The following is a 25,702-nucleotide window of genomic DNA, read 5'->3' on the forward strand; positions in this document are numbered from 1 at the left end:
TGTACACAGAGTGGCAGTAAACACAATGCTATATACTCTGGCTGAGCGAGCGGTGTACTACTGTTCCCAGCAGACACAGAACAGTGAACAGAATGCTATATAGTGTGGCTGAGCGAGCGGTGTACCACTATTCCCAGCAGACACAGAACAGTGAACAGAATGCTATATAGTGTGGCTGAGCGGGCGGTGTACCACTATTCCCAGCAGACACAGAACAGTGAACAGAATGCTATATAGTGTGGATGAGCGAGCGGTGTACCACTATTCCCAGCAGACACAGAACAGTAAACAGAATGCTATATAGTGTGGCTGAGCGAGCGGTGTACCACTATTCCCAGCAGACACAGAACAGTAAACAGAATGCTATATAGTGTGGCTGAGCGAGCGGTGTACCACTATTCCAAGCAGACACAGAACAGTGAACAGAATGCTATATAGTGTGGCTGAGCGAGCGGTGTACCACTATTCCCAGCAGACACAGAGTGGCAGTAAACAGAATGCTATATAGTGTGGCTGAGCGAGGTACACAGAGTGGCAGTAAACAGAATGCTATATAGTGTGGCTGAGCAAGCGGTGTACTACTATTCCCAGCAGACACAGAGTGGCAGTAAACAGAATGCTATATAGTGTGGCTGAGCGAGGTACACAGAGTGGCAGTAAACAGAATGCTATATAGTGTGGCTGAGCGAGGTACACAGAGTGGCAGTAAACAGAATGCTATATAGTGTGGCTGAGCAAGCGGTGTACTACTATTCCCAGCAGACACAGAGTGGCAGTAAACAGAATGCTATATAGTGTGGCTGAGCGAGGTACACAGAGTGGCAGTAAACAGAATGCTATATAGTGTGGCTGAGCAAGCGGTGTACTACTGTTCCCAGCAGTGACACAATGACAGGGGGGACCCTGGCTAGCGTGGCTGGAGCGCGAACTACCCTGCCTGCCTACCCAAAGCTAAACCCACAGACAAATGGCGGAGATATGACGTGGTTCGGGTATTTATTTACCCGAACCACGTGACCGTTCGGCCAATCAGAGCGCGTTCGGGTCCGAACCACGTGACCCGTTCGGCCAATCACAGCGCTAGCCGAACGTTCGGGGAACGTTCGGCCATGCGCTCTTAGTTCGGCCATATGGCCGAACGGTTTGGCCGAGCACCGTCAGGTGTTCGGCCGAACTCGAACATCACCCGAACAGGGTGATGTTCTGCAGAACCCGAACAGTGGCGAACACTGTTCGCCCAACACTAGTAGACACCATGCAATTTGGTACACACAATGCCATTAGTTGCTGTCATAGTTATGTTGCTTACTACTGCTGTATGTGTGCCTTGTTTTGTACAGCACCATGGAAGAGAATAGATTTAATAATAATAATAATAATAATAATAATAATACTAATAATAAAGAACTTGAAAGTATATAGATGGCTTATATGGGAAACATCTTTCTAATATGATATTTAATAAAATGTAGAAATATTGTCTAACTTTGTGATTGCTCTGTTTCTTACAATGAATCAATTAGCAACTAGAGATGTAGCGAACGGTTCCAGGCGAACGTTGGTGGGGTGCTTCGCGTTCGCCCGGAACTTTTGCGGAAGTTTGATTCGCCCCATAATGCACTATGAGGGTCAACTTTGACCCTCTGTATCACAGTCAGCAGGCACATTGTAGCCATTCAGGCTACACTAAGCCCTGGACCCCCCCCCCCCCCCCCCTTATATAAGGCAGGCTCGCTGGCCATGACACTCACTCGTGTGCCTGCTGCAAATAGACAGACTAGGGAGAGCTGCTACAGATTTTTTCTCCTAGGGAAAGATTAGTTAGGCTCTTGGCTTGCTCCTGGCTGATTGTTATTGCTAAAATAGCACCCCTCAACAGCTCTTTTGAGAGCTAATGTTTTCCTGATGTGGTTTTTTTGTGTGTGTTGCTCACTGACACTGACATTATACAGCCCTATCTGTTGCAGCTGGACCTTGGTAATTGTTATTACTGTGCCAGCCAGGCCTAGCCTAACTACCTATACTGGGACACCTACCTATGCCTACCTAACTACTGGGGCACCTACTTACCTATACGGGGACACCTACCTACCTACCTATACTAGGGGACCTACCTATGCCTACCTACCTATACTGGGACTCCTACCTATGCCTAGCTAACTACTGGGACACCTACCTATGCCTACCTACCTATACTGGGTCTCCTACCTATGCCTAGCTAACTACTGAGGCACCTACCTTTGCCTACCTACCTATACTGGGTCTCCTACCTATGCCTAGCTAACTACTGAGGCACCTACCTATGCCTACCTACCTGTACTGGGACTCCTACCTATGCCTAGCTAACTACTGGGACACCTACCTATGCCTACCTACCTATACTGGGACTCCTACCTATGCCTAGCTAACTACTGAGGCACCTACCTATGCCTACCTACCTATACTGGGACTCCTCCAGGTGTTAGACCCCTTGAAACATGTTTTCCATCACTTTTGTGGCCAGCATAATTTTTTCTATTTTTCAAAGTTTGCCTCCCCATTGAAGTATATTGCGGTTCAAGAACTTTTCCGCGAACCGAACCCTTCGCGAAGGTTCGCGAACCAAAAATCGGAGGTTTGCGACATCACTATTAGCAACTATTCACAAAAATAGCTGCTCCTAAAACACCACCACCAATAAGAACATGGATAATAACATTTATGAATAAGGGGTATTCGTGTAGTTATAGGACTGTGAAGTTTTTATTTCAAAAGATTAACATAAAAGTGATAACCTAACATTTTTCCACTTTATTTTCTGAATTCCTTCCTAAATAAACACTTGGCTGAGGCCTGAAAGGCATGCAAACATAAATGCCACAGCACAAAAAGTGTAAAGGAGAAAGCTGACTTCAATGCAGAAAAAGCACGTGAAATCCAAATAAGTCATGGACCAAAAGAAAGTAAAAAATGTAACGGAAAGTAAAAATGTAAAATGAACGGTTCCCAGCGAACTTCTGGGGTTCGCGATCGTAGACAATCACAAACTTTTCTGGAAAGTTTGGTTAGCCCCCATAGTGCATCATGAGGGTCAACGTTGCCCCTTTACATCACAGTCAGCAGGCACATTGTAGCCAATTAGGCTACACTCCCTCCTGGAGCCCCACCCCCCTTATAAAAGGCAGACAGCGTCAGGTATTGGACTAAGTCGTGTGCCTGCAGTAATTAGTGAAGGGATAGGTGCACAGTGTAATACCCATCACTGCATATACCTACTACTACCTGTTGTTCACTTCAGTGCACCCACCCACCTACGTGAGTGCACGCAGTGTCACTGTGCCTGTCTGGTACCTGTCTGTGTGTGACAGGTGCACATTGTAATACCCATCACTGCATATACCTACTACTACCTGTTGTTCACTTCAGTGCACCCACCCAACTATGTGAGCGCACACAGTGTCACTGTGCCTGTCCGGTACCTGTCTGTGTGTGACAGGTGCACATTTGTAATACCCATCACTGCATATACCTACCTGTTGTGTTCAGTGCAACCGCCTACCTACGTGAGTGCACGCAGTGTGATATACCACTCCGTGCAAACCTGTTAACTGCACCTGTGTGACTGCACATTGTATTACTCAAGTCAGTGCATACCTGTCACTTCATCCCCCCCGATATGGACAAAATGGACAAAACAGGTAGAGACAGACCCAGAGGAAGGCCACCCAGCAGGTCTGTGTGAAGTCAAGGTGATGTGATTTCATGTGGCCCTGGACTAAAGTACAGTGCTCAGAAGAAGGCACGTCCCATCAACTCCCAAAATTGTCAGGACGTGGTTGACTATTTAACACAGAACACCTCATCTTCCGCAGCTACCAGCGCTACTCCAAGTACCACATCCGCTACATTTGACAGTTTGCAGGAGTTTTTTGGTGGGGAAATCACTGATGCACAGCCATTATTGTTATAACCAGACGAAGGCGCTAAGCAAGTTACACCACCTCATATGTCTGAGTTAGGCGACACTATGAACGTAATGTGTGTGGAGCTGGATGATGAAGTACCTGCTGTTGGTGCAGTTTTGGAGAACGAAGCTGGGCAGGATGATTATGATGATGACGATGATACGGATCCCATGTATGTTCCCAATAGAGGAGTTAGACAGGGGGACAGTTCAGAGGGGGAGTCAGAGAGGAGTAGGAGGAGACCAATTCCTGAAAGAAGCAGGGGGAGCTCGTCGTCAGAAACAGCTAGTGGCAGTGTCCGGCGCCATGTATTGCCACCTATGTACAGCCAGCCAACATGCTCTTCAACGTCAGCTGCTGATGTCACCATAGTGCCATCACCCCAGAGGGGCTCAGCGGTTTGGAAATGTTTTAATGTGTCTGCCTCAGATCAGAGCAATGCCATCTGTTCTCTCTGCCTCCAAAAATCGAGCCGTCGAAAGGCCAACAGCCACGTAGGGACAAGTTCCTTACGAAGTCACATGGAAAAAAGGAACAAACTGCAATGGGAAGAGCACCTGAGCAAAAGCAGCACACAAAAGAAAAGCCACCCTCCTTCTACTCTTCCTCCTTCAGGTGCATCATCTTCAGCCGCTTTCTCCCTTGCACCTTCACAGAAACCCTCCTCCACTCCGCCTCTGCCCTTGAGCAGTTCCTGCTCCTCTGCCCACAGCAGCCAGGTGTCTGTGAAGGAAATATTTGAGTGGAAGAAGCCAATTTCTGCCAGTCACCCCCTTGCCCGGCGTCTGACAGCTGGCTTGGCGGAACTGTTAGCTCGCCAGCTGTTACCATACAAGCTGGTGGACTCTGAGGTCTTCCGTAATTTGTGGCCATTGGTACACCGCAGTGGAAGATGCCAGGCCGCAAATATTTCTCTAAAAAGGCGATACCCAAACTGTACCGTGAAGTTGAGAGGCAAGTGGTGTCATCTCTGGCACACAATCAGCCCCGTTTCTTGCCCCGTGCGGAGCGTGCCGCCGCCCGGGGCGCTGTTGGGAGGGGGGCGCTATAATGGAGGGGGGAGCCGGAGCCGCGGGGAGGGCAGCCCGACCTCTCCCTCCCTCTCCTCTCCCGGGCGCCCTCCGTGCTCCCCCCTCAGATGCAGAGTTCGTGAGCAGCAGGGAAGCGCTGTTTACAACTCACCGGCTGCCTGGCTCCAAGCGCTGCTCTCTCGCCGCTGGTCTCCTCTCTCTCTCTGTATACGTACTGATACACGCTGCTTCCTGTAGCCGGAAGCAGCGTGTATCAGTATGTATACAGAGAGAGGAGACCAGCGGCGAGAGAGCAGCGCTTGGAGCCAGGCAGCCGGTGAGTTGTAAACAGCGCTTCCCTGCTGCTCACGGACTCTGCATCTGAGGGGGGAGCACGGAGGGCGCCCGGGAGAGGAGAGGGAGGGAGAGGTCGGGCTGCCCTCCCTGCGGCTCCCCCCTCCATTATTGGGGGCATCTACCTATCTAACCTATTCTGGGGGCACCTACCTAATCTAACCTACGCTGGGGGGCAGCTGCTAATCTAACCTACGCTGGGGGGCACCTACCTATCTAACCTACACTGGGGGGCACCTACCTAATCTAACCTACACTGGGGGGCAGCTACCTATCTAACCTATACTGGGGGCAGCTACCTAATCTAACCTACGCTGGGGGGCAGCTACCTATCTAACCTATACTGGGGGCAGCTACCTAATCTAACCTACGCTGGGGGGCAGTTACCTATCTAACCTACACTGGGGGGCACCTACCTAATCTAACCTACGCTGGGGGGCAGCTACCTATCTAACCTACACCGGGGGGCAGCTACCTATCTAACCTACACTGGAGGGCAGCTACCTAATATAACCAACACTGGGGGGGCAGCTACCTATCTAACCTACACTGGGGGGCAGCTACCTAATCTAACCTATACTGGGGGGCAGCTACCTATCTAAGCTATACTGGGGGGCACCTACCTAACCTATACTGGGGGGCACCTACCTAACCTATACTGGGGGGGCAGCTACCTTATCTAACCTATACTGGGGGGCAGCTACCTAATCTAACCTATTCTGGGGGGCACCTGTCTAATCTAGCCTATACTAGGGGGCACCTACCTAATCTAACCTATACTGAGAGGCACCTACCTATCTAACCTAGGGGGGGGGGCGCAATTTTTACACCCTCGCCCTGGGTGCATTTTAGCCTAGAAACTGCACTGCACACAATGTTGGGTCAAGGGTCCACCTGGCCTCGCCTTAGCGCTTCTGAATCCACCCTCCACCAATGCCTGTACCAGCAGGTAGCCGACTACCTGGCCTTAAGTGTGAATGTAGACACTGTGAACCCTTGGACTACTGGGTGCGCAGGTTTGACCTGTGGCCAGAGCTGTCCAAATTTGCCATCTAACTTCTGTCTTGCCCTGCCTCAAGCGTCCTATCAGAAAGGACTTTCATCACAGCTGAGAAGAGAAGTCGCCTAAGTCACAAAAGTGTTCAGTACCTCACCTTTATCAAAATGAATGAGGCATGGATCCCGGAGGGCTACTGCCCGCCCCAAGACTAAGTCAGTCCCCACACACAGCATCTCTGCCTGCACGCCGTGTGACTGCCTGCCCCAAGACTAAGTCACTTCCCACACAGCACCTCTGCCCACAGGCCACTTGACTGCCTTCTCCGCCACCACCAACAGGGTCCAGGACTCCAGGTGGATTCCTGAATTTTTAAGGCGCTGCTAGCAGCGGCTGCTATACTAATTTTTCTGGTGCGTGTACATGCCTGCCTAATTTTTCTGGCTGTACTGCAGCTGCAACAACAAAACAAAAGGCATGTACATGTGCCAATTCCCCTTCATGATCATTACCTTGCCACGGCGAAGGGGCTTGCGTATCACAATGAAGCAATGACCGCCGGCTATATGAGTGTCTCGGGGGGGCACACCCAAGATAATAAGGTCATTGCTTCATTGTGGACAGACCAAATTTGATCAGCTGGACAGTCACTGTTCTGTCATTCAGCTACCTCAGCGCGGCGACCATATGGGCTGGAAAGCCGCCATCACCTGCACTCTCATCATGGTGCGCACCAGTCCATCATGGCCATCACTACACAAACAGCTGTTTGCAGTCACTGCATACCTTTCACTGCATCTGTGACTGCACATTGTATTATACCTGGCAGTCAGTGCATACCTTTCACTTGAATGGATGGCAGACTTGCCCTCCACAACAGATTCTCGTCACAGGTAGTAAAGTCGATCAGTGTCATATACAGCAGGGCCTCAAAAGTCCTCCTGTATTGTTATTTTTGGTCACTACCTCAGGACGTACATGCCATGCCTGCTGCCTTCCTTGGATGTGTGGTAGTCGTTCCTGTTCCTTTGCCCACAGCGTGCCTGCTGCCTTCCTTGGATGTGTGGTGGTGGTAGCCGTTTCTTAGGCTTCCACTCTGGACCAGAATCGAACCAGGATTCCCCGGCCATTACCCTTGGTCACCATGCTACTGAGAAATTACCATCGAAAGTTTCACACAGTTGAATGAATGGCTGACTTGCCCTCCATACCAGATTCTCGTTAAAGGCAAGTGGTGTCATCTCTGGCACACAGCGCTGGGTCAAGGGTCCATCTGACCACAGATGCCTGGTCTGCAAAGCACGGTCAGGGCAGGTACATTACTTATACAGCAAATGGGCCCTTACTTTGATGTGTGGTGATGGTGGTAGCCAGTTCTCAGGCTCCCACTCCGGCCCGGAATTGAACCCTGATCCCCCGGCAATTACCCGTGGTCACTCACAATGGCAGACTTGCCCTCCATAACAGATTCTCGTTGCAGGTACTGAACAGCCAGCAGAAAATGTAATTTAAAAAAAATAGATATAAGCTTTAACAATGGTAGAGAAAGAACCATCGAAAGTTGATAAGGCAGTCAGACATTACCTGATATCACTGAAGAAGAGCAATCTTGCCATGGTGCGCACCAGTCCAGCATGGAAGTCACTACACAAACAGCCGTTTGCGGTGCATTACACAGTGAGTTTGGTGTGTCAGTGTAAAGCAGTACTCTAATTACACTCCCTGATTGATGTATACACATGCAAGATGTTTTAAAGCACTTTAGGCCTGCAATTTAGCATTCAATGTGATTTCTGCCCTTAACCACTTGAGGACTGCAGTGCTAAACCCCCCTAGTGACCAGGCCATTTTTAGCAAAATAGGCCACTGCAGCTTTAAGGCTAAGCTGCAGGGCCGCACAACACAGCACACAAGTGATTCCCCCCCCTTTTCTCCCCACCAACAGAGCTCTCTGTTGGTGGGGTTTGATCGCTCCCCCATGTTTATTTTTTTTATAATAAATATTATTGTTTGTTGTTTTTTAAAAAAAAAACTGTTTCTTTAAATTTCTTCCCTCCCTCCCCACAGCCAGCCAATTATGGCGATCGGCTGTCATAGGCTTCTGCCTATGAGAGCCGATCGCTCTCTTGTCCCCCAGGGGGACAGCCGTGTCACACGGCTGTCCCCAGTGCAGCGCTGCTGCTCATCGCAGCGCTGCGCCGTGTAAATAGACGGCGATCACGGCGTCTAACAGTCTCCCGAGTGGCAATAGCCGCTCGGAGACTGAAGGCGGGACAGAGCTCCGCTCCCCAAGCAGGAGATGCGCGCGCAGCCTGCGTGCGATCTCCTGCAAAACAGAGCCCCAGGACTTTACGCCATTCGGTGTTAGGCGGTCCTGGGGCAGCCACTGCAGCCACGCCCATTGACGTGCCGCGGTCGGCAGAAGGTTAAAACGCTGCTTTGCGTCAAATTCAGATTTTTTCCCGGGACTTTTGGTTTGTATCCCACTCCGCCATGCCCCCCTCCAGGTGTTAGACCCCTTGAAACATCTTTTCCATCACTTTTGTGGCCAGCATAAGTGTTTCTAGTTTTCAAAGTTCGCCTCCCTATTGAAGTCTATTGCGGTTTGCGAAAGTTCGCATGAACCGAAATTCGGAGGTTCGGCCATCTCTACTGGGCAGGCTGTGTCCTAAATGTTAGAATTTAATGCTCTGGGGAGATCATACATTTAACAATGGAAATATAACCCTGAGGCAGAGCAGATGGTATAAAAAAAACAAAACTAAACAATTTATTCTAATAATTATTTTCATAAATATATATTAAAGGCACAGAGTTTTACCAGGTGTGTTGTATGAGACATTTTCAGTACACATCTGAATGCCTTAAAGTCCAACTAAGCCCAAAATGCAAGTCTGAAAGCACTCATGTTTTTAGTCTAAATGATAACTATTAGTTTTGGCATTGCATTTTCAAATTTGAAAGTAATTTTATAGCCGTGCTGGTTTGCAGCAGTACATCCATCCGTGCAGATGCAAGACCCTTGCACTGGCTGATTCATTGTTCAAAAGGGGAATCTTGCAATGCCTTTTCCTGCAAACTTGAAGTCTACAGCTGGCTTTGCCAGTATAGGGAGTGACACCAAGCTCCTGCCCATACCTTCAGCATAAAAGTGAATATTAATGAGCAGGCTGGGGAACAGTGCAGCTAAAGAAAGAAATGTACCAGTATCAGTACCACCCTTGTTGTTGGATCTATCACCACCATTTGCCACCACCTTTAGCCATTTTCTACTTTTCTACTAAGTCTACTTTTCTACCATTTTTCTACTGTAAATTTGAGAGATGCAGTCTGGCCTCTATTGTTCTTCTAACTTTCAGAATCACAAGGTCACTTCTGATTGATCTACTTAGCAGCTAAAACTACAGAGGGCAGGAGGCAACCTGTAGTGCAACAGGAGGCATACTTTTTATCTTCAGATACTAATCTGATTGCTATTAACATTTGCCTTGTAGCATATTGGGTCTGGAGGACCTTTAACCACTTCCACTCCACTCGCCATTTTAAAACATCCTGTTGGTCCTGGTTAATGGACCACAGGGAGTTTTAAAACTCCCCCGGCTCCATGCCGCTACTGTTCGCGATCACGGGCCCACTCACCATGCTTGCCGTTGAAATCCGCAGAGCTGAGATTGTTGGAATGGAAAAAGACTTCCCTGAACCGATCAAAGTGCTCAAAGCAAAGATCATGGCTTCAACAAGAAGCCAATGATCTGTGTTGTAAGAACACTGCCTCTATCTCACAGAGACGGAGGACATCTAGTAATAAAAAATACATTTTATACTAGATTTACACATTTTACACACTATAAATTAAATAAAAATAAATGAATACCTCCTTCTCCCCTCCCCTGCCCCTCCCCACCCCCAAAGTAACAAAAATAAAACACTTGTAAAAAAAAAAAAAGTGACTCCATTAAAAAAAAACACACACATAAAAAGTTATGTTAGGGACTATGTATGGCATGAGGGTATATTACTGTTATATTTGTATATATGGGGTTGTAATTAGTGACAGATGCAAAACTGAAAAAATGCATCTTTATTCCAAATAAAATATTTGTACTAGGGACATAATTTAAACGTTGTAATAATCGGGACAAATAAAATATGTGGGTTTTATTCACAGTAGCACATTTTATTTTAAAACTATAATAGCCGAACAACTGAGAAATAATGACTTTTTCCCATTTTGTTGTATTTAGAATCAAATAATTCTTAGCATAATGTACCACCCAAAGAAAGCCTAATTGGTGGCAAAAACAAACAAGGTATAGATTATTTTGTTGTGCCAAGGAGTGATAAAGTTATTGGTGGATTAAAGGGAGGAGCACTGAGAGGTGAAAACTGCTCTGGTCCATTAGGGTAAAAACCCTTGGGGTGAAGTGTTTAAATAGTACCTAAAGTTTAACTAATGTGCCTGGTTTAACCCACATGGGGCATGCAAATTAGAAAGGTGTATGAACTGTTTAACCTTAGTAAGCTCCTAGCTATGGGAGCATGATTGAGGAGGGTGCAGCCCAGGTCCATGTATGCACCTTTAGTGGTGAGACAGCTGCTGAATGGAGCCGAATGGGACAACAGCGAGGGAACAGAAGGACTATAGGTTGGATGGAGCCCCAGGTAAGTTGTACTGGGTACATTACTTTCACTTTAGGTTTCCTTTAAAGGGAACATCATAATATATGAAAGCTACCATTGATGCTTAGTATTTTCCCTGGAGCAAGATTAGAAAAGTTAAAGAACAATAATATCTGATTTGTACATTGTTGTCAGGAGATATATTGAGAATCTGTTAATTTCAAATGCTGGGGAGACCGGATGCAGTCCATGGTAAACAAAATAATGTCATAGTGTAAAAAAAATGAATGTAGACATATATTGTTGTTAGATGGATAATAACGTTTGTTTTGAATGGGGTCGCACCACTTCCCACTCTACCATGGCTAGCAGCGATGTTGAGCTGTTTGCATTGCGTGCCACTGCTGCCTGTGTGAAAAGGCTCCAAGAAAAAGTTTCATAGCCAATAAATCCTAATTACAGCCAGGGGACTGCTACTTTATAGGTAAGGATCAAAATAACAGCCTCCATAGCTCGCTAATGACAGGTGTACTGTAATTAGATGTGACCACAAAATGAACTAAGATGAATATATTATCATACAAAATATGAAAGGATTAAACATTGAGAGTGTTTCAAGTAGAAAAGCCTTTACTAATCAATCCCATTTCATATTTCACTCATATTTCCCTCAAATGCCTACATTTGAAATAAAGTGTTACAAAGGGAGATTAAAAATGTTGATAGTTTGATTCAAAGTAATACAAAAATGTAAATAAAGTAAAAATAATAACGTAATTCTTAAAGTATCACGTGATCACTAGCAAATGTAAACATCTAGGGCTTGATTCACAAAGCCGTGCAAACTGTTTAGCACGGGTGTGCTAAACAGTTAGCACGTGAAGTTCCGTTCGCGGACTTTTGCGCACGCAATTGGTGGCACTTTGCGCACGCAAAAGTCCGGGAATGGCACTTCACGTGCTAACTGTTTGCACGGCTTTGGGAATCAAGCCCCTAATCTCTTACAATTAATGGATATATATATATATATATATATATATATATATACTGTATTTTTCGCTGTATAAGACGCACTTTTTCTCCCCCAAAAATGGGGAGAAAAAGTCCCTGCGTCTTATACGGCAAAGGCAGGGAATCCCCAACTTAATAACGCCCGCCGTTCCGAACCGCCGACCCGCCGCCATGTTGGGGATTCCCTGCCTGCTTTCCCCATGCCTGCCCGAGTCTCCTGGCCCCCCGGATGGAGTGTTAATAGCAGCGGCAACTTACCTTTGGCAGGCTCCCGCGCTGATCCTATAGCATCGCGCTGCCCCCCGCTAGCATCCTCTGCCTCCCCCCTCTGTATCTGGCCCCCCCGGGTGAAGGAATAAGTATCGGCAGCTTACCTCCGCAGGGCGCCCGCGATGACTGCAGACGTCCGTCTTCAGGGCACTTCTCGCTCTAGTGGCCGGCTTTGAACTGCGCGTCATCAGTTCAAGCCGGCCACTAGAGCGAGAAGTGCCCTGAAGACGGACGTCTGCAGTCATCGCGGGCGCCCTGCGGAGGTAAGCTGCCGATACTTATTCCTTCACCCGGGGGGGCCAGATACAGAGGGGGGAGGCAGAGGAGGCTAGCGGGGGGCAGCGCGATGCTATAGGATCAGCGCGGGAGCCTGCCAAAGGTAAGTTGCCGCTGCTAGTAACACTCCATCCGGGGGGCCAGGAGACACAGGTGGGAGGGAGGAAGGCTGGGGGGCACTGGATGACATATGGGGGGGCACTGGAGGACATATGGGGGGGCACTGGAGGACATATGGGGGGCACTGGAGGACATATGGGGGGGCACTGGAGGACATATGGGGGCACTGGAGGACATATGGGGGCACTGGAGGACATATGGGGGCACTGGAGGACATATGGGGGGGCACTGGAGGACATATGGGGGGCACTGGAGGACATATGGGGGGCACTGGAGGACATATGGGGGGCACTGGAGGACATATGGGGGGCACTGGAGGACATATGGGGGGGGCACTGGAGGACATATGGGGGGCACTGGAGGACATATGGGGGCACAGGAGCACACATGAGGACACACAGGAGGGGCACAGAAGGACACGTGGGAGGACACATGAGGACACAGGACACATGGGGGGCACAGAAGGACACATGGGGGCACATTAGGACACACAGGAGGACACATGGGAGGTACAGAAGGACACATGGGGGGCACAGGAGGACACATGGGGGGCACAGGAGGACACACAGAAGGACACATGAGGATGTGGGGGGCACAGGAGGACACATGAGGACACACAAGGTTATGTACAAGACGCTCCTGGAATACGGACGCACCAGGTTTAGTATTTTTTTTTTCCCTGGTTTTTGCCCTCTAAACCTAGGTGCGTCTTATATTCCGGAGCGTCTTATACGGCGCGAAATACGGTATATATATATATATATATATATATATATATATATATATGATCTAGAAATGACTGAAACTTGAATCACCCAGAAGCCACAGCACAGTAGATCCCTGATGTTGCAATAAAATTGTAAGGAAATGTGTATTGCCAATGGTAGTATAGTGGTAATATCAACAATATTGTACTAGCAGCTATTCTGGATAGTACAATATGGGTAACAGAAACAACATATTCAGTGTGAAAGGACCCTAACTCTCATTCCAATTTTGCCCTATCTGTAGACTATAAAGTCTAAAAAACTTTTATGGTTTTCTTGGAAAAACATCAGAGCAGGAAGGACATGGTTTTCCTAATGTCCAAACATGCTATCCTAATTTCAATTGAATTCTGGTCAAAATCATTCTAAACCATCAATCGGCCCATTTAGAAGAGTAAGCTAAAAAGGGGGCTAGGTTATTCCCTAGGGCCTCATAGCCAGTGATTACAGGGGCATTTCTAGCCTTTTTGTCACTCCAGGCAAGAAGCCCTGTGCCCCCCAACCAAAAACACCACACACTAGAGAATATAAACCATGTGCCGTATTGGGTGGATGCATAATATAGGAAATCCCTGTGATACAAACAACCTGCAGATTCTGTCGCACATCCCCTTCCTGCACTACTCCAGCTTAGTGTGTAAATGCATAGTATAGCGCAGCAGAAGCTGTGCTCTTACCTCTCCACTGGAGTCTAGTGCTGTGCTTCTGCCTGTCAGCTCATCACTCGCCCTAGTGCCCAGAATCTCCTACCACATGTAATGTGATTATATGCTACATGAGGAGAGCCAGCACTAGAGGGAGCAGAAAACAGAAAGGCTGGTCACACAAGCACTGAACTCCAGATGGGAGGTTAGAGCACAGGTTCTGCTGCGCTATATTCTGCCTTTATACACTGGACTGGGGGAGAGCAGGAAGGGAAAGATGGGGGACAAGCGGACAGAGGGAAGCACAAAAGGGGGCAGAAGGAGGCACAGTGGGACATAGGGAGGCACAGAGGGGTGCACACAGAGCCGGATCATCCACAATGCAACTTAAGTAGGTGCCTAGAGCATGGAGAAAGTCTAGGGGCCCAGTTTATACAAACCCCCAACAAATCTTGTCAAAAAAGCTATGTGGCCATCAAGTGTGGGCCCAAAGTTGTTGCTTGCCTAGGAGACCATTTTACTTTAATCCACCTCTGAATGCACAGGGTGGCACAGGAGGATTGAAGGAGGCACAAAGGCAGACAGGAGGCACAGAAGAAGACAGAAGGGAACACCGAGGGACATATGGGGGCAGAGGGGGCACAGGAGGACTGAAGGTGACACAAGGCGACAGAAGAAGGTATAAACTGTAGGGGGTGTGCTTCATCTGAGGGGCTGGGCAACATTCAGGGGGTGGGGCTTAATCAGGGGCATGGCTCCCCCCAGGACAAATGGCACTCCAGGCAGTGGCCTGAAATGCCTAAAAAAGTCCCTGAGTGATTGCCACCAGGTATCCCTCTAGCTAATAGTGGACCACCAGGGACCCTGAAGAGTACTCGAGTACTCGCAGCAGCAAAGCCCACTCACCACTCGCCTGTCCTGTTTAGTACGATCTGAGAAGGATCTATCTTTTTACCAGATCAGGTGCCCATCTATATGTGTGTGTGAACACCTTTTGTTTGTTTTTACAGTCTGATATCTGAAATTCATACTGACAAAAGGCATGTGTTCAGAACTGCTATTATTGGTCAGTTTAACCCTTTTACAGAATAAGGGAAATACAAAATTGAACATCATTACAACAAAGCACCATTTATCACTCTTTGCTTTTTCTCAATTTTTAACGGTGTTAAAGAACCACAATTGCGAAAAAAAAAATGTAAAATACATGCAAACCCATACATTCAAGACATACACTTTTCCCAGAGTAAAATGCACTATGAATTACTTTTTATAAATTGCTGTCACTTACAGTATGTAATACTAATCTAAAATATATCACTGGATTTGGACTAATCCATCTTCTCACGGGGATTCTCAGTATTTCCTTTATATTGTACAAAAACATTCCTTGCAAAGGATCTATACAAAGATGTCAGCCAGCCTCCCTACTCAGCAGGGGCATAACTAGAAATGACTGGGAACCCCTGCAAACATTTGGATGGTCCACCCTCCCACCCCCCACTCCAGGTATAGGTGCCCCCAGTATAGCCAGATATATGTGCCCTCAGTATAACCAGGTATAGGCGCCCTCAGTATAGCTAGGTATAGGTGCCCACAGTATAGCCAGGTACAAATTCCCACAGTATAGCCAGGCATGGGTGCCACTAGTATAGCCAGGTATAGGTAGCCATTTAGGTGCCCCAAGCACAGGGTCGCAGCAGCGCATGAGGTAGGCCACATAGAGTGGTGGGAAAGGGGGGCACTCCCCCCCTCCCTCCATCACCTCGGGCTCTCCCTTCAGCGCTCTCCCCTCCAGCATCAACCGACAGCAGCAAGCAGGCAGGTAACGGTGAATGCAGACATACATCTTCCATGTTCCATGCAATGAAGGTCCGGTCTAACAACGCTTCCTGATAAACAGGAAATAGCGTCAGGCACTTACAGAGAAGAACCTCTGTCACGTGGAACGTGGAAGTGTGTCTGCGTTCCGTGTTCCCTTCCCGCTTGCTGCTGCAGATTAATGCTGAAGGGGAGAGCACTGAAGGTGGGGGGGGGAGTGGACCCCATTGCTCCCCCACTTATGTGCTGCGCCCCCTACTGCCTCCAAAAATGGCCCTGGACTGCCCCCCCCCCCCCCACAGCTGCATCCCTTGAAGGGGTAATTGTTATGCTCGTGCTAACCAGTCTAGGCTGAACATCACTGGGAGGGCGGGGCTACATGCAATATACAGTAATTTGTTGATGTAGGAAGTAGGAAGTGTTTCTGACGCTGAAACCAGAAAAATGACCATAAAAGTGGATATAAAATTAGGACCCTGCTGTTAAAATGCACCTCTACTGGTTTCAGCCTCTATCCTGCCATCTTCAGGGTTATTGAGAGTGGGCAGGCAAGTGTGTCAAGTGTATTTCTGTAACATCCAGAAGTAGAATGGCATCTAATTGAAGTCTGGAGAAATAGCTGCTTTCTGATGGATGGTTATTATTTTCCCTTTTCTCTATTTACTTCCTGTGCACCTGTGTTTACTCATGTTCATTGCAGAATGTGCTTCAGAAGAGTGACTATTCATCTCAAATTTCACATCGCTTCTACTGACTTAAATAAAGTCATGTCAATAAATACAACTTACAAAATATAAATTACATAGGCCCTGCTGTAAACTGAAAATTGCGCCAAAGGTGGATCAGCGCATCACCAGGCCGCCTCCAAATGGCCTCCAATCAGAGGTGCGCTGAGCCCCCCCAGAAACTGCAAACGCACCTTGAACCCAAACGGAAACTCTGCATATACACCAAAAGCAAAGCTGTTAAGTGGGAGCAGCTGACCAAAATGAATTAAATTAGTACATGGCAAGGAAATGAACAGCGCTACTTAAAAACAGACAAGTGCCTACCAGCAAAAGAGTGCAAGCCCCACTTGTGGGATAAAATACACACCTAGCATACACATGACCTGTCTACCACTGGAGGATGTTGGTTTCCGTAACAGCTTGCATGCAACCTATTAAGTACTAGTCCCTCCCACTGCGAAGAAGTCAATCCTCCATGGGAGGGGACCTGACACTAACTAAATTCTAAATAAGTTGTTTTTAAGTAGCGCTGTTCATTTCCTTGCCATCTGCTGTAAACTGGGCTACTTATTTCATTATACTTTAGTCAGTGGCGTCCCTACCATAGTGCGCAGGGGGGCGTGGCGCACCGGGTGACAGACACCCAGGGGGGTGTCACCATGACCCCCCATAGCAGCACAGCAGGAGGGTGAAAGCAGCGCTAGAAGGAGGGGCTGTGGAGGCAGCGGTGAGGAGGGGGGAAATATCCCCCCCCTCCCTCACCTGGGACCCCTCCTTTTGCCTGTCTCCCTCTCCATAGCTAACTGTCGGGCAGTGCAGGGGCGGCCGGAGGCGTGCTAAGAGTTACTCACCTCATTTCCGCGTTCCAAGCGTGGAGCCGGAGAGCAGCGTAATGTCGTCACAGGTCTGTCTTCAACGCCGCCCACTGTGCTTCCGCTTATTAGGAAGCACAGTGGGCGGCGTTGAAGACAGACCTGTGACGACATGATGCTGCGCTCCGGCTCCACGCTTGGAACGCGGAAATGAGGTGAGTAACTCTTAGCACGCCTCCGGCCGCCCCTGCACTGCCCGACAGTAAGCTATGGAGGGGGAGAGAGGCAGAAGGAGGGGTCCCAGGTGAGGGAGGGAGGGGGGGGGAAATATTTCCCCCCTCCCCACCGCTGCCTCCACAGCCCCTCCTTCTAGCGCTGCTTTCACCCTCCTGGGGGCAACTATACTAGCTATACTGGGGGCAACTATACTAGCTATACTGGCGGGGGGGCAACTATACTAGCTATACTGGCGGGGGGCAACTATACTAGCTATACTTATGGGGGGGGCAACTATACTAGCTATACTTACTGGGGGCAACTATACTAGCTATACTGGCTGGGGGCAACTATACTGGCTGGGGGCAACTACTAGCTATACTGGCTGGGGGAAACTATACTTACTGGGGGCAACTATACTGGCTGGGGGCAACTATACTAGCTATACTGGCTGGGGGCAACTATACTAGCTATACTGGCTGGGGGCAACTATACTAGCTATACTTACTGGGGGCAACTATACTAGCTATACTGGCTGGGGGCAACTATACTGGCTGGGGGCAACTACTAGCTATACTGGCTGGGGGCAACTATACTTACTGGGGGCAACTGTACTGGCTGGGGGCAACTATACTAGCTATACTGGCTGGGGGCAACTATACTAGCTATACTGGCTGGGGGCAACTATACTAGCTATACTGGCTTGGGGCAACTATACTAGCTATACTGGCTGGGGTAAACTATACTAGCTATACTGGCTGGGGGAAACTATACTAGCTATACTGGGGGCCACTATGCTAGCTATACTGGGGACCACTATACTACCTATACTGGGGGCCACTATACTAGCTATACTGGGGACCACTATACTACCTATACTGGGGGCCACTATACTAGCTGTACTGGGGACTACTATACTACCTACACTGGCTCCTGGCACTACCTAAACTAGGGGGCACCTCTCACTACCTAAACTATCTAGGCCAGCCAGCCCAACATCACCACCAGCCAACCAGCCCAGAATCACTAGCAAAAAGGCCACAGCATCACCCTCAGTCAGGCCAGCATTTACTTCAACCAGCCAGGCACAGCCACAGCATCACCGCCAGCCAGGCACAGCCACAGCATCACCGCCAGCCAGGCACAGCCACAGCATCACCGCCAGCCATCCCAGCCACAGCATCACCGCCAGCCATCCCAGCCACAGCATCACCGCCAGCCAGCCCAGCCACAGCATCACAGCCAGCCCAGCCACAGCATCACAGCCAGCCCAGCCCAGCCACAGCATCACCGCCAGTCAGGTCACAGCATCACCGCCAGCGAGGCCACAGCATCACTGCCAGGCCTTTCAGTCCACACATCATCCCCAATCCAGCCAAAAACAGTATTGCCAGCCAGGCACAGCAGCCAGTAGAGGAGAATTCAGAAGCCAGGTGAGAGGTGTCTACCATATTAAGGGGGCATTCTGCCCATTTATGTGAAATGCTGTCTATTTATGTGCCTTATGACTGCTGAATTTGTCTTGTTAGTGGCCTCATGATTTCTGAATTTGTCTTGTTGGTGGCCTCATGATTTGTTGGGTGCCTCAAGATTTCTGAATTTGACTTGTTGGGGGCCTCATGATTGCTGGATTTGTCTTGTTGGGGGCCTCATGATTGCTAACTGTGAGACTATGGGAAAAGCTGAATCATAATCATATGAGACAATAGCCTTAAACCTACTTTTTTATCTTTTTAAAACAGAAAATTAAAACTGGGGGGGGAGGGGGTTTCTAAAACAATACATTTTTCAGGAATAGGATGGATGAAATTGTTTATCTTCACAGTTTATTTTCAACTTGGATTTTCCATAATGTTCACGTATGAGTTAAAATGTTTGTATTTAGTTTAAATTGCTGTTGGCGCTTTGCGATAGATAAGTGACTTTTGGGTTGCAGTTTGTGCACTCAGCCTCCAAAAGGTTCGCCACCACTGTCCTAATCTAATGTCCCACCATTGCTAAGTTCATGTAAATTTGTCTCCACCTGTGACCACACCCACATTTTGGTCCATGACCACACCCATTTTTCAGCGCAGCCGCACAATGTAGCCCCATTTTTCGGTTAAGCGCGCCGCACGTTGTCTTCCTGATTGGGGGGGGGGGGGGTGTCTGTGGATAATGAGCACCGGGTGCCAAATACCCTAGGTACGCCACTGACTTTAGTTATTCTTTAATTGTGCATGATTTTAAAACGTTGGTGTGTCGAAGATGACTAGAAAGCTTTCATTTTTAATCTGCACAGATCTACAATAAAAAGTATAACTATCTCAAGATTGCGTCTTGCTTCCACTGATGGCTCATAGGATAGAAGTTATCACTCTGCAACCAAGCAATTATACCAACATCATCCTTAAACTTCCATTTCATGACAGAGAATATTCTCACTGGAAACAAAAGAAGTTTACCTTATTCTTTAGAGCATCTGTGCCAGACAAAAATCATTAGGTTAATATGTCCAAATAAACACTAATGCTGTGGTTTTAATTAAATACCTTTCAGAGAGCGCTACAACACTTTGATGGAAGTGCTGACAGATGAACACAGCTTCATTTCTGATTTCCTGTGACATTTCCACATCGTCTAGAAAATGGTTCGCCACCTTCTCAAGAGCATCTTCAGGCCAGGCCTAGTAGAGGGTACAATGAGATAAGCCCTAAGCTATATTATATGCCAGTAATAATAATAATTGTTATATATATATATATATATATATATATATATATATATATATATATATATATATATATATATATAGTCAGCAGGTCCATACATATTTGGACAGAGACAACATTTTTCCATGTTGCATCTATACAATATCACAGTGAATTTAAAGGGAACCTAAACTGACTTTAAAAAAAGAGTTTCACCTACCTGGGGCTTCTACCACCAACCCACTGCAGCCGTCCTGTGGCCGTTTCGGTACTCAATGATCCTCTGATCAGTTTGCTTTTCCCCTGACTAAGCCAGTCAATGGCCACTGCGCTTGCATGGTTCTGGCCGTGCATATCTTCATTCACGCTTCCATCACTGGGAGAGTCCTGTGCAGGTGCAGTAGAGATTTTCCCATACTGTGCCCGCGCAGGACGCTCCTGGAGATGGGAGTCTGAATGAGGACATGCACTACCAGCACCATGCAGGCACAGTGGCCATCGACTTGCCGTGGTGGGGGACTACCGGCGCGGGCACAGGATGGTTTACAGCTAAATAACCAGAAACAGCAGTAGAGAGGATGGATAATAGCTTAGTAAATTTGAAACTATGTTTGTATTATAAACCAAAGGTTCTGAATACACAGTCAGCTAACTGGGGTATAAAGCAATACTTTTCATGGTTCTCCTCACCATATATTTAATTGGATTTGTTCTGGAAATAGTAACATATAAATACTTTCTCTTTTAATAATGCAATGCTCTTTATATAACAATGGTTTAAGCATTTGCAGTGAGGGGGCATTTATGTTAATTTTGGACCACTACCACAATCCTGGTGTGGGTCTGTATGACCCCCAGAGGACCTGTGTCTGCTACAAAAGGTTAAAGCATGCCTCTAAGCACCCATATTACATTACATGGAAATGGATATGCTTACTTTTTGCAATCACTGTCATGCCTATGACTGTGTACAACTAAAAATGGTAAGAAATTGCAGTTTATCCCTTTTGCAGTAAGCTGCATCAACCATAAAAAAGAGAAATAGGGCCGTATGCAATTACCTTTTTCTCCTAGGAGACAATTGTTCATCCCATATTTAAAATAACTTTTCAGTACTTTGTAAGTGAAAAAGTACCAAAAAGTAAAGGTGAAAATATCACCTAGGAGAAAACTCAGGGAAAGAGAATTTCACATGGGCCATTGGCCCCTAAATTCACCTTTTCTCCTAGGTGCTATTTCCCCATTTTAATCTACCAGCAAGCAAGAAAAAAGAATATTTTTGATAGTGCTTTTTTTCCCTACTTTTTCAATTACACAGTGCTGGAAATTTTTTTACAGAAGCTAAACAAAAGATGAAAAATTATTTCCTAAGAGAAAACTTAAAGGACTTAAGAGGCCAAAATCGTTATAAAAGTCAAGTACGTGGAAGATGTTTAAATGCATGGAGGACGCCGTCCGCGCCCTCCGTGCAGTTCCGCCGGGTCCCCTTGAAAGCGCCCCCCCGTGCCGATCGCGACCCCACAGGCCGGTTCGGGCTCTCATGCAGCTCCTAACATGGCCGCCGGAGGTGGCCGCGGCTGCGCAGTCCGCATTGCCCCGAGTGCAGCTGCGCAGCTCTAGGGCCAACCCCTCCGATCCACGCTACAATCGGCACGGGGACGCTTTCAGGAAGGGGACCCGGTGGAACTGCACGGAGGGCGCAGACGGCATCCTCCGTGCACTTAAACATCTTCCAGGTACTTGACTTTTTTAACGATGTTGGCCTCGTAAGTTCTTTAAGCAAAGAGTGAATTGAATAGGGGCCATATAGCATGGAAAGGATAACATATTAATTACTTAACACAACGTGGATGTATATACACGTCCAGATTTTGTCTCACTTGCTCAAAAAGGACATGAATGGGAACATGTGTTCTCTGAGCCTGATCAAAGTGCCTGTGTGTATGAACAAACATGACTTCAATCAGAAGTCACGTTCATGAATTAAAATGATAGTAAAAAGATGTAAGGAAAGTGATCAAACACATGATAATAGAGGAAAGTGTGTAGCGCCATCTAGTGGCTAAAAAATAAAATTAAAAAAACACACAAAAAATTATTTTCCTAAAGTAATTCTACCTTCTACCCCCTCCCTCAAAGTTACCAAAATAAAACACTTCTAAAATAACTTTGAAAAAGGTGACAGCGTTGAAAAAAATTTGCACTGTGGTTGATGAAAATATTCTGTAATGATGTCATGAATCAAGTCTCAAAATACATTTTTGCTGATGGTGGAAGCGATACACAAATCCATACAATGTAGTAAAATCAAACATGTAGTTCAGCAGCATGTTGCCCAGACAGTTTGTAGTCAGAGGATTTCTGGCTGTTTCTGTAGGATATTTATGCTAGTGCACAGTCATCTTTGCTTCTGTTTTTCTGTATTCAGAAACAGCTTGGAGGGATGACTTATGCTGGGAATACACGGTTCGTTTTTGCCTTCGTTTAAACCTTCGATTCGTTCGGTAAACGAATCGAGTGTTGAAAACGTATGTGAAAATAGTCATAATCTCATTATAGTTTCGATTAATAGACCCCAAAAACGAACGACTAGTGATCGAACATGTTTGATATTATCTCTCTTTATCCATCTAATCGAGCCATTGGTAGGCTTGATGGCTGTTCAGATCGATTATATATTCGTTTATGCTAGTCCGTCCCTGTAAAAAGGGATTTTCGTTTCGTTTCTTTGCAGCCTTCGATCATTGGAAAAACGAAACCATCAGAATCGAAAAAAAAAACGAAACCGTGGGTGGTGATATTAACCGTATGACCGATTATTTCGGGATCGAAAAGGACAAAAGGTACAATCGAAACGAAGGTTTAAACGAAGGCAAAAACGAACCGTGTATTCCCAGCATTAGGTTTCCAAACACAAGTGCTTAATGGGATTGATTTGCTGAAGAAAGCATACAATAAGGAGCAGTGGAAACCCTTGCATTCACTTTGATCATCAATTAACACTCAAGTTATATAATTAGAAACATCTTTGTCTATAACTGGATATTTGAAATTAATGTGAAACTGTATTGCTCTTCACAGCATTGCTCCTTTAGCTAGTCAAACCCAATTATGCACTGATCATTAAATAACAATACTTTGCACTTATATCATTTTCAACAAAATAATGCCATTTTAAAAGCAAGCAGAAAAGCCATGCGTCACCTGAAACCAGTCGACTGTACAACAGTTCACTAAAGCTGTGTAGTGACGGAGGTGTTCACGGAAAGCTTTTCCTGTAGGACTAAATGCCAGTACAATATGTAAATTTCTCCTGATGCGATCCTTGAATACTCTGTACAAGTCAGCTGGGGTATTTCCATGAGCTTCATTAGCTGGCAAACCCTGAAGCATCTGTTTAAAGAGAAGCAGATTTTAAGCGCTATATCATTGTTTTTCAATGAGATCAAATGTTATTGAGTAGTTTTCACCACCACAAATTCTAAAGGCTCCAAGTACCACCAAGACAATTAGTAATGGTGAAATGTGCCACTGATCTACACTGCCAACAACAAGTTAAAGTATTATCTTTTGGTAGATGCAGTGGCGTAACGAAGGAGCTTGGGGCCCTGGTGCGAGATTTACATGGGGCTCCAACAACTCTATTGATATAGAGCCCCAAAACATACAAAAGATAGCTGCAGTGTCAGAGAGGTGTAATCAGTAAGAAAATAGCTTCTTAACTTCCTAACGACCACGCTACGCCAATGAGCGTGACTGCGGCGGCAGCCCCAGGACCGCCTAACTCCAATTGGCATCAAGTCCTAAGGCCGGCTACTGCAGGAGATTGCGCGCAGGCTACGCGCGCATCTCCTGCTTGGGGGGTGGAGCTCCGCCCCACCTTCAGTCTTCTAGTGGCGATCTCAGCTCAGGAGACTGTTAGACGGCATAACCGCCATCTATTTACATAGTACAGCGCTGCGATCTGCAGCAGCGCTGTACTGGGGACAGCCGTGTGACATGGCTGTCCCCCTGTGACACACAGGAGCGATCGGCAGTGATAGGCTGAAGCCTATCACAGCCGATCGCTATGATTGGCTGACTGGGGGAGGGGGAAATAGAAAATATAGAAAAAAAAATGTTAAAAATGTTACAAAAATAAATATTTATTAAAAAAAAAAAAACATCTGGGGGGCAATCAGACCCCACCAACAGAAAGTTCTGTTGGTGGGGGATCACTTGTGTGCTGAGTTGTGCAGCCCTGCAGCTTGGCCTTAAAGCTGCAGAGACCATTTTAGTAAAAAACGGCCTGGTCTTTAGGTGGGTTTAGCGCTGTGGCTCTCAAGTGGTTAAGGATTACCACTATTCAACACACATAAAGAGGTATTCATTATTAGCATAATACACATAAAAGCTAATAAGATTGATGAAGGAGGGGCCCCTAGTTGGGCCCCTCCGGTCCAAGGGCCTAGGTGGGGTCTCAACCTCTGCATCCCCTATTGCTACGCTACTGGCTAGATGTCCATTAGAACCTTTACAAAACCACAGAAACATTTTCCCATATTTCATTTGGTGTTTACCGCTTGACGTAAAACTGCAGCAAGCAGATTCCAATGCAATGGATGTTTTCAGAAATAGTTTGGATAATGCAATATGCTTCCTACATTATATTCCATTGGTGGTATCCTTTAGTTTGGTGAACACTAACTGACTGCTAAAACCAAATCTATATTATTTTTAAATAAACAAATTAAACCTATTTGTGATCACAGATTTATAAATAATGCAACATCATTAAGACTTATACTTCCTCATGATTTTTTTAAAGGACTAACTTTTGATAGTTAATAAACATAATTCATATTTTATGTAATTTGCTGCAATTTTATCTGCCATGTCATTGTACACATGTCCGTTTACAAGCTACACAACCAAAGCTATGAATGTTATCATTAACTTTTTGCTGAAAGTGCACACTCCACAGTACTGAGACTTATGTTTCATGAATGCACAAGTAACACTTGCCAGGAATTGCGGGATGATAGGAGGAAGGTAGAGGATGTCAGACAACCATGAACTTGGTTACCTCGATGTAGCTCCTAACCAGCTTTGGGCTCCCTACAATCATGGCTATACTTTGCCCGAAAGCTTTTTTTGTACTGAAACATGGGTATGTGCAGGCATCTTGGCATTTTTATTATTTGTGTTGACTAACTATTAAAGTACATCAATCTGTGTTTTTTTGTTTTTTAAATATTGTTCCAGTAAGCCCTATTAAAGCAGAACTACAGTCTGGTGTAGCATAAAGTTGCATATCTCCCAACTCCTTATAGACTATATACTGCAAGTTCAGTAAGGATGTCATACCTTGTCCAGAAAACTTTTATATTTACTATTAAATTTCAATATGAAATGCTCAGAAAATTTAACTCATGGCAAGGTT

The 25,702-nt window shown here is 46.5% G+C and overlaps 1 protein-coding gene across 1 annotated transcript in view; it reads right to left on the bottom strand.

Annotated features, from left to right (window-relative positions):
• The window catches only part of LOC137562326 (dynein axonemal heavy chain 3-like), a 1,996,682-nt gene that overhangs the window by 442,988 nt on the left and 1,527,992 nt on the right, over window positions 1–25,702 (bottom strand). The window contains exons 52-53 of the mRNA XM_068273663.1: window positions 23,485–23,673; window positions 20,122–20,255 (exon numbers count right to left, since the gene is read on the bottom strand). Of these exons, the coding sequence (XP_068129764.1) occupies window positions 20,122–20,255; window positions 23,485–23,673 (323 nt within the window). The remainder of the gene's footprint in view (window positions 1–20,121; window positions 20,256–23,484; window positions 23,674–25,702) is intronic.

This window comes from Hyperolius riggenbachi, chromosome 3, assembly GCF_040937935.1.
Source record: "Hyperolius riggenbachi isolate aHypRig1 chromosome 3, aHypRig1.pri, whole genome shotgun sequence".
Lineage (NCBI taxonomy): Eukaryota > Metazoa > Chordata > Amphibia > Anura > Hyperoliidae > Hyperolius > Hyperolius riggenbachi.